The sequence below is a fragment of the Gracilinanus agilis genome, chromosome 6 (genome assembly GCF_016433145.1).
Source record: "Gracilinanus agilis isolate LMUSP501 chromosome 6, AgileGrace, whole genome shotgun sequence".
In the NCBI taxonomy this organism is placed as follows: domain Eukaryota; kingdom Metazoa; phylum Chordata; class Mammalia; order Didelphimorphia; family Didelphidae; genus Gracilinanus; species Gracilinanus agilis.
The window spans coordinates 42,726,258-42,736,839 of NC_058135.1; the positions used below are offsets into that span (position 1 = coordinate 42,726,258).

A 10,582-nucleotide genomic window follows, 5' to 3' on the forward strand; every position below is an offset into this window, starting at 1 on the left:
TTCCTCCTTCAGTGACTCTTTCTACTAGAGGTCTTCAATGTACATATTGAGGCTTCAGGTTCCTTTTTTGCTCTGAGCTCCCCACTATTGCACCTACACAGCCGCTCGGAACCCTAACCTTGCCATCATCACCTTCCATGTTCATAGACTCTGAAACACCCTCATCTCATCCCAACCTTTCCCTCTGCCTCGCATTGCCCGATTCCTTTCTTCATCCTCCTCCTTCCACCCCTCCATGCTTTCCCAGGCCCTCTTCAATCTGGCCTCCTGGGGAAGCCGCTGCTTAAAGATGCTCTTCCAGCTCTCCAATATCAAGATCTTGCTTCACAGCGGGACTGCAGGATAGACTTCTTTACATCTAAAGGAAAGTGAACCCCCGTGCTCCTGGCCTCTTTTTCACCGTAACCTCATTTTGGGTCTTACTGATAATTCTATTAGGTCATCTTCTGATCTTTGGCACACACTGCTGAGAATAGTCACATTCTTTGTTCTCTTCACAGACATTTTATAGCAAAGAGCTGTGGTGAAAGTATCAAAACTTGGAGAAAAAGACTAGATCTCTTCTAGATAACTCAGTTAAAAACCCACAAGTTACTGTTCATAACAATGGCTAGACTCCATCCTCTGTACACACAACAAATAAAGCCAGCACAGACATCCAAGGAAAGAACCATTTAAAATCAAGGTTTAATAAAAATTTGCACATGCACACAAAGACAATTAGTTATGACAGGTGGTTAGCAGGGCATCTGATAAAAAAAAAAAAAAAGAGTACCAGGCCGCAGAATACATAACAAATGAGTATCTGAAGGGAGATGAAGACTGCTGGGTGACAATCTACTTCCAACAATGCCCTCGCAACAGCGTGTGTAGATCAATTCTGGTAAGCCAGGCGGCCTGTGGTGGGACCCTGCCAACATGCGTTCAGGGCCTGCCTGTGAATGCCTTCTGAAAAGTTTTCCTGAGTACTGCTGTCACGGTGCACGGGCGAGCAGAGACTTGCCCCAAATCTAGCTTTCCTCTTCCATGGCTATGGGGTCCCTGATACTCCTCAAAACTTGCTACACTGAGAAGCATTGAGAGTCATTTCTCCATGGCAAAGCAAAACTAGAAATCCCTTGCATCTATGTCCTTTGGGAGAAAAAACCTTTACCATATGCCACTGAAAATGGTGCTCTTTGGTGTTCTATTGCAATGAAATGCTGAAGCTTCCACTTTAAGTTGAATGAGGAAAGTTGGAAACATTCCTCATAAGAATATGTGGGGAAGCCTCTATGCTTAAGTAAAAGTGGGGTCTTTCCCCTCAGCCACTTAGAATCTAAATTTTATTAACCTGAAGATAGAAAATAGAATCTTTAAATAAATATTTATGAACAAATAAATACATATTATTTAATGGTGAAGCCATCTTATAATTCAGGTTATTTTTATGAACAGCTGTTAAGTTATTAGACATAATATTTAGGCTCATGTTCTAGGCCAGCTCTTTATCCTAGAGCACAAGAGCATGAAATATAACTGGCAGGAAAATGGTTAAGCTCTTTACATTTATTAACATTTGTCTTATATTGGTTTCATGATAGCCTGAACTTATCCCTAAGAATTTCAACAGGATGTAATATCAAATAAGACAAATGTTCTCCTTACAATGAATGAGCCCCTTTTTATTTACTATAAAATAAATCCATTAAACAGTCAAATTTTAAAATCAGAAGAGCAAAATCTTTAGCTTAGTATGACTGAGCTTTACACAACATTGCTACAAATAAGCATTCTTTAAATGCAGTCTAGTGCACTCAGAATAGTGCAAAAATGTTTTACGTTTGTAAACATTTGGGAGATTAAAACCATCCAGTAAAAAAAAGTAAAGTAGAACTTTATTAGTATAAAGTGGAAATATCCTTCATTGACAAAAAAAATCACTACTGAAAGTATTCCAACTTTCTCTTTACAGACTGAAAAGTCAGGGGAATAAATCCATTCTCTAACTTTGAAAAAGAAATGGCTGCAAATTACTCTGATATAACTTAAAAAATTACTCAGATTAAAAACAAGAATCTCAGGCATTTTGGCACTTATTTTAAAATCATTTCTCTTCTGGAAACTTAAAGTTGGAACAATACCGCAATATTGCTCACAGTTTTGTAAAAATGACAGTGTCAGCATTCAGCCTAGTCGTGAAGATCCCTCCTGGAGCACATGTGAAGATGCATTTATTCAGAGCACCATCATCCAGTTAATATTTAAAGAAGCAGGTAGCTGTAGTTGTAGCCTATTCAAAGACGAGATCACACCAAAACTCTAGCTGTCTTTACTTTGGGGAAGGATAGAATTGTTGGTGGCTGGCATTCAAGTCACATACAGTCAACCACATTACTGGATCCTTGGCCCACATCACGGATTTGAGAACTTAAACAGGAACACACAGCGACACCTGCTCCAGCCCTGCAATGAGACACTGATCCTACAAGCTCCCACCTGGAGATGTAAAAAAGAAATATTATCTTAACAAGCCTCATTTACCCCACTCTAAAGTAAGAATGATTTGATTACAGAAATCATGTCATTCAACACCTTCATTTCAGAGATGAAAAAACTCAGGTCTAAAAGAAATGGTAACTTTCCAAAGGCCTCAAAAAGTGAGAACTAGCTAAGTCAACAACCCCAAATAGTGTTCTTTTCCATCACACCATAGAAAGAAGCCTTTTTGAGTGGTTGTTTTTGATCCATAAGGAGCTCCGATACTTCTAACTTCTGTTCTTTTCTATCCCTAGTTGGGGTTAACTTAACAGGAATTCTGAAGGATTTTAGTTATAACAAATCATGAAGACATATTCAAAACCTGACTCTAATGAGCAAAGTGTTCATGGACCAGACTTAGGGATATATTTCTAACATTTCACATGATTGATTTCTGAATCCTTAAGTTGGATTAGACTCAAAATTTTGTTGAACTCAAAAATTAAGCCTCAATTATTGTGAAAAGCTGCAGTGAATGGCAGACAAATTGAAAGGTTCTTTTGGAAACTGGAAAGGCCTGACTTTCCATCTGAATAGGGATAAGCCAAGATTCCAGATAGATAAAAGTTTTTCCTTAGTTAGGATACATTTGCAAAAAATGTACCACCTGGCTGTACAACTGTATTGTTAGTCATTCCTTTCATCTTGTAATTGGACATTAATATTATGTTAATACTTCTGTTGTTTTCCTTGTTTGATTGGCACCCCCCCCCCCAATCCTGGAAACCTATAATAAATCAGTGCAGTCTGATAAATCTCTCTGGTGTGTTTGTCTAACCTATTTCTTTCCTCCTTTAATCTTTAAACCCTTCTCCCATAGTCTCCCAGAGTTCTTGGCTTCCCTTCTAGGTGCTTAAAACTCACATGAGAACTTTTTGTAGGGGCCAGACTTCTACACATTCAAAAAATACCTGTTAAACTAGTGAAAGATGAAATTGTTTGAATGGGTTAGAAAGAATGATTAAAACAAAAAATAAAATCCTTAAAATTTCAGATTATACACACACACACACACACACAAAAAAAAAATAAAATAAAAGTTACCTGTTCACCAATGGATCAAAGGCTTCCACAGTATTTAGGTATGCATTGCCATTATGACCACCAACAGCAAAAATTTTGCCCATCACTGTAGCAATGCCCACACCACCCCTAGGAGTAGTGAGCTCCGCTACATATTCCCATCTGTTGTTTCGAGGGTCAAACCGTTCAACTGAGCTGAGAGGAGAATTATCATCAAATCCACCTAATAAAGAGAAACATTCAAATGTTTTAATGCACTTGGTCATGATTATAGCTTGATTTTGACTAGAGCCAATCAGTGCTGTTACACTAATAATTGCTAACATTAGGCTAAAATGTACAGAGTGCTTGCTCCGTGCTAGGCACTGAGCTATGGGCATCACAGTTATTGCCTCACTCCATCCTCACAGCAACCCTAAGGCAGATGCTATTATTATCCTCCTTTTACGGATGAGGAAACTGAGGCAAAGAGTAAGTTAGGGGATCTACCTGAGTTCAAATAGCTAATAAGTGTGTGAGGGAGGAAATGTGGCCTCAGGTCTTCCCCACTGCAGACCCTGTGAGCTCTACCCACTGTGCCACTAGTAGTAGTGCCCTAAAACACTATTGAGATAAATAAAGAAAAACTTGTGTCCCTATATCAAACCAGTTAAATGAGGGGCAACTAGCATTCTTATAGATTACAGAATAATGCAAACTGAACTAGAAAGAGGATTACAGAATACACCCAGCCTTTTGAAAAAGTAATGGTTTCCTCCCTCCCTCTCTCAGGGCTGCAACATTAAGATGAAGACTAAATGCAGTGAGTAGCCAGCAGCTTCTGAGTATCAGTCTGAAATCAAAAACACTAACACTCGAAGTAGGGAAGACCCTGGAATCTTCTAACATTCATTAGCTGTGTGACCACGAGTAAATACCTTTCTTCCCTTTCACAGGATTATGCATTCTAGAGAACAAAAGCCTGGCTAGCTCCATTCACTTGTTAACATGATAAAAGATTATATCCCTTCTTTTTCCAATTGTTTTGTTTTACATATATTTTAGGGGCCCTTTTCTGGTAAGCTTGACTTCCTGAACTCATACTGAATAAAGGAAGCAAAGTCAGGTGGAGACACTCCTTCCCCAAGTTAAAGGGTTTAGTCCTACTACTCTTGTGCTCTTACATTCAGTATTTGCTCCTTGATATATGCTTCCTTTGGACTTAGGTTTCTGACCATCCCGGGGCCCCAAGCAACCCTTTCTCATAAGGTGGATGTATCCTATTTTTGATGGATATTGTGTTAAAAAAAATAATGAGAAGAAGAAAAAATAGATTTTTTTTTTAAAGTACAGAGGTAAGGGGAAAGAGGTGCTACAAAAGCAAAATGTTGAATGAATTTTCTTTTTTCTTTTCTTTTTTTAAAAACCCTTACCTTCTGCTGAGAATGGATACTCAGTATTGGTTTTAAGGCAGAAAAGTGGTAAGGGCTAGGCAAGAGACTTCTATCAGAGAAAATTTCCCCCAAATTTTCTGCTTTCTTTCTAATCCTGGCTACATTAGTTTTAATTGTAAAAACCTTTTCAATTTATCCATTTTTACATTTCACAGTTCTTTCTATCTCTTATTTACTCATTGATAGGCAATATATACCCTGTTGTTCTAATTTGTTTCTAACTCCTTTTATCCCTAGGTCCTGTATTCAATTTGATCTTACCTTGGTAACTGGTACAAGATATAGACTTATAGCTAGTTTCTGCCAAACTGTTTTCCCATTTTCTCAGCAATTTTTACCAAATAGTGAATTCTTATCCAAAAAGTTTGGATCTTTACTTTTGTCAAATAAGGTTACTATAAACTTTTACTCCTGTTTGCTATATGTCGTATGTCTGTTTTGCTTCACTGATCAACTTTCCTCTTTCTTAAGCCAGTGCCAGATAGTTTTGACAATTACTGCCCTTCCATGAACAATTAATATTTCTCTGATTACTTAAATCTGATTTATTTGATGAAAAAATGTTTTATAATCATATTCATGTAGTTCGTGGGTTTCTCCTTAGAAAGCTCATTTACAATCTATTCAATTATTTTTTTCTAAAATAGTTTTATTTAAATATTCTATTTTCTGCTGTTAGTCTAGGCAATATATATATATATTTTAAGTATTCTTCTATTTCACTTAAATTGTTAAATTTTTTGGCATATAATTGGGCAAAATAACAGTTTTACTTTGTTACAAGGGACTTCTCTATAAAGAGAAACAAATCAACAAAACTGAAAGGTTTTTTAAAAACTCTCTGGTGGTGTCTTTCCCTAGAATTATTAGAACTGAATGCACTGTTTAGGGTTGAACTCATAGTTATACTTATTTACCTTTCCTATATTTCATTTTAAAATTAAAAAAATTTTTTTTTCAAACAAGGAAAACGTACCTTTTATTCATCTCCTTTCACTTCACTGAGAAAGAAAAACAAAACTCCTATTACAAATATAGTCAAGCAAAACAAATTCTTGCACTGGCCAAACTTAAAAAGATGCACACACATGTACACATGTAGTGTACATTTGTACACATATATGCACACACGTGTATTTGTATGTATGTATCAATCTCCACTTGGGGTGGTGGTGGCATGTTTCATGACTAGTCCTCAGGAATCTAAGTTGGTTATTGCATTGCTCAGAGTAGGAAATGGTAAGCCAATCCAGCATCTTTGCCATGGAAACCCTAAATGAAGTCACAAAGTCAGATATGACCGAAATAACTGAACAAGAGATCTAGGAAATTTTCATTTATATTTCTTAAAATAGTGTCATCAGGGCATTTTAAAAACAAAATCATGTTTTTCCAGAGAGTCTAATGATTTAAAATAATTTGTCTTTGATCTGTTTTTCAGTCCAGTTATTATATATCACATATCTTATACTTTCTTCAATTTTTTCTAATGTTTTTTGTTTTCTCAAAGTTATTGATATGTTTGATTTTAGATTTCAGAGAAGCTCTTACCGCTTACTACTTTCTTTTCTATGTATTCTCTTTCCAATTCTCTCCTTCAGAAGTTTTATTTTTTTTAAAATCTCTTTACTGTATCAATAGGATCCTTTTAGGAATGTTTCCCTCTTTGGGAGTCTTTGTTTGTAATGAGGCAAAGTAGATGAAACTCTGGTCCTAAAGTCAGGAAGATATGAGTTAAAATCCTGCTTAAGACTGTGTGGATTTGTTCCTTAACCTTTCTTTGCCTCAGTTGCCTCAACTGTGATCTGAGGATAATAATAGCACTGACCTATCTCCCAGAGATATTGGGATGATCAAATGGAATATTTGCAAAGTAGCCACTATATAAATGATAATTATTCTTATTAGTGTTAGCATTAATAATACTAATAGAATCATTAGTGTTAATAATCATTATATTAAAGTATAATTAGTAATAATAACAATAATGATAATTGTCCGTTATTATTTCCTTCTAGTCTGGATTTTTAGGCATCTCTAGATCTACAGTAATTTTTCAAAATGGTCAATGTATTCTTTGGATTATCCCTCTCATCTTTAGGTCCCTTTATTGGGAACCAGGGCCAAGTTCTGCCCTCTGCTGCACTTTGGGATGTTGTGGGCAGCTCTGCTGAGTTTTGGCCTATGTCACTTCAGTTCCCCGTGCTGACTTCTCCCTCCTGGATCCTCTAGGCAGCTAGGTTATCTAGCTCTGAGCACTGCAGTGCCACTCTGGTTAATGCAATTCCTGCTGACTTACAGGTCTCTTTTCTGGATTTGCAACCATCTTGGAAGCTTTGTAGGGAAGGGGTAGAAATTCCCTACTGTTGTTGCCGCTAGACACCAAGTCTTGCAGGTTGGGATATTTGTTTGCTTATGATGGTCCTTGATTTCCTTGCAGCTTATATGCCTAGGGATTTCTGCCTATGTAGTTCTAGGGTGGAAGAAGTCACTATACTTTCTCATTAGATTTGTTGAGTAATATATAAAATATTCAATTTGGTACAAATTTCAGATGGGTTCTGGGCAATCTAGTTCAGGCAGCAGTTGTGAGCCCCACAGACCAGCACCTCCCCCCAGGGTCCCCCGCCTGTCTCCCTTACTCCTTCCAGAATGCTGAGGCCAATGTTTTATTTGCCATATCAAAATCACTATTCATACTTTTGCTTATTTTACTGATTTATTTTATGATCATCGGGGGGATTGTGTAAATGGAATTAGCTAAAGCCCATTTGTAGTCAAAAATCTGCCCATCCTAGGCGTAGAAATGATGTCACCCTCACCTTCCTTAGTGGGGAGGGGAGACGAGTTACCCACAGGTGACAATAAGTAACAAATCAAGAATAAGGGACTGCCCTTTGGGCAGTCCAAATCAATGTAGAGACTGCCATTTGTCCATTTGAATTAGAGGTGGACCCACGGGAAGTGACGAAAGACACTATCTCTTTAAGTATGTTACTCACTTCCTGTGGAGGCAGTTCCAGCTTCGAACTCGGTGCTTAAGGAGTTCCTGAGACCACAGAACGCTTACACTCTGTATTGTCACGTGGGTAAGTTAGGCTGACTTCCTTGGCCTGACTGGGCCGCTTCTAAACTCTGCCTATCCGGCTGTTGGCCTTGTGGCTTACAGCTTCATTTATTTAGCCTTTAACCCCCTCTCTCTGTCCAGGCCTTTGGCCTGGACTAGCCTCTCCCTTTCTCTTTAGTCCTACTTTTTACCTACCAGATTGTGAATAAACTCCTCAACCAGATGCTGACTTGGGTCTGATTTAATTACGGAATCAACCTGAATCGTTGATTCCTGGCGGCCACACTTTAAATATATTATCTATAAAATACCCTAAATTTTCCCTCTTACAATGTATGACTTCATAAGTCACCCCTTGTTCCCTTGAATTACTCATAGTTATCATTTCTTACTCTACAATAATAGTCCACCAAATTCATATGCCACAACATATGCCACAGTTCATTCCCCAACTAAGAGGCACTGATTTACTTTATTTCCAGCTTCTATGTAGACTTTTAGGCCTTTTTGCCTTTGACTTCCTTGGGACATAGAGGGCCAAGAGTGAGTTTACTGGGTCAAAGGGTATATAAAAAGTTAAGTGATTTTTGTCTAGTCTAGTTCCCAACTATATTCCCCAAAGTTTGAACCAATTCACACCTCCACCCACAATTTATTAGGACGCTTGTCTTCCCACAGACTCTACAAGATTTCTTATCTACTTTTTGTCAATTTGGCCATTTTGATAGATGTGATGTGGCGTTTTGGAATTGTTGTATTTGCTTATTTCTTATTAGTAGTGATTTGAAATATGAATAGTCGGCAATTCTTTTCAAGTGCTACCTTCCTCATGAGGACTTCCCTGATCCCCTCAAAAGCAGAAGCATCCTTCCTTATCTCCCAGGTCTGAAACGTGAGCATTAATCCTGAACTTTCCTCTTCTCTCAACCCATGAATCTAATCTATTGACAAATAATGACTCTCCTTCCCTCAAACATGCCTAGCATCTGATCTCTTCTCCCTAGTCACAAAGATAACATTTTGGTTTTTAGGCCCTTATTGCCTCTCACCTAAAGTATTTCTTTTTTTATTTTTTTTTATTTTAAACCCTTAACTTCTGTGTATTGACTTATAGGTGGAAGAGTGGTAAGGGTAGGCAATAGGGGTCAAGTGACTTGCCCAGGGTCACACAGCTGGGAAGTGTCTGAGGCCGGATCTGAACCTAGGACCTCCCATCTCTAGGCCTGGTTCTCAATCCACTGAGCTACCCAGCTGCCCCCTCACCTAAAGTATTTCAATAGCCTCCAAAGGCCCCTCTGCTTTAAGCACCTCGCCACATCCTAAACACTGCAACTTAATTAGTTTTCCTCACAAATAGATCTGACCACTTTACTCTCCTTCTCAATCAACTCCAGGGACTTCCTATTGCCACTAAGGTAAAATAGAAGCTCCTCTGTCTGGCTTTGAAAGACTGATACAGCTTGGCTATCTTTCCACACTCATTAGACATTACTCCCGCTCCATACTTTGCAATCGGAGGAAACTTCTTCACATAACACTTAACTTCTGTACATGTGCCGTTGTGTTGGCCATCCTGCATCCTTGGAATGCACCCTGTCCTTAACCTCAGCTTCATAGAGTTCCCTCTTCCTTGAACACAAAGGTTAAAGGGGTAACTAGGTAGCTTGGTGGATAGAGAGCCAGATTTGGAAATGAAAGGTCCTGCATTCAAATCTGGCCTCAGACACTTCCTGGCTATGTGATTCTGGGAAAATCACTGAATCTCATTGCCTAGTTCCTTTTGCTCTTCTGTCTTGGAATTGATATCAATTCAAAGAAATAAGAGTTTAAAAAAAAAAAGACATAGCTTAAACTCCATTTTTTACATGAAGTTTGTATTTAACCACTTTGCATCTATTTTTGATTCTCTTAATATTTATACTATATATGTATTTCTCATCCCCATCAAAATATAAGCTTGAGAATGTTTTATTGTTTGTACTCACAGCCCAAAGCCAGCACAGTATACTTGAGTGACTGATTCCCCCTCCAAAAGACCCTGCATGAATGTAAGCTCAAGGAAAATGTAAGCTCACTGGAAAACGACGGGGTGTTCCTTAATTGGGGAATGGCTGAACAAATTGTGGTATATGATGGTGATGGAATACTGTTATGCTATAAAGAATGATGAATTAATGGATTTTTATAAGAACTGGAAAGACCTCCATGAGCACAGTGAAATGAGCAGAACCAGAGAACACTGTACATAGTAACTGAAATACTGTGGGATGTTTAATAGACTTAGCTACTAGTAGTAGTGCAATGATTCAGAACAATGCTGAGGGACTTATGAGAAAGAACACTATTTACATCTAGAGAAAGAATTGTGAGAGCAGAAATCCAGAAGAAAATATGTGATTTATCACTTCCTTATACGGGTAGGTGAGTTGGAGTTTTGGTTGTAAAGGATTGCTCTTTTACAAAAATGAATAATATGGAAATGGGTTCAAGTGATTGTGTGTGTGTGTGTGTGTGTGTGTGTGTGTGTGTGTGTGTGTGT

The 10,582-nt window shown here is 38.0% G+C and overlaps 1 protein-coding gene across 1 annotated transcript in view; it reads right to left on the minus strand.

Moving 5' to 3' along the window:
• Positions 1-657: 657 nt before the first annotated feature.
• KLHL8 (kelch like family member 8) overlaps positions 658-10,582 on the minus strand; it is a 51,111-nt gene continuing 41,186 nt past the window's right edge. The window contains exons 9-10 of the mRNA XM_044680273.1: positions 3,565-3,766; positions 658-2,478 (exon numbers count right to left, since the gene is read on the minus strand). Of these exons, the coding sequence (XP_044536208.1) occupies positions 2,355-2,478; positions 3,565-3,766 (326 nt within the window). The 3' untranslated portion in view covers positions 658-2,354. The remainder of the gene's footprint in view (positions 2,479-3,564; positions 3,767-10,582) is intronic.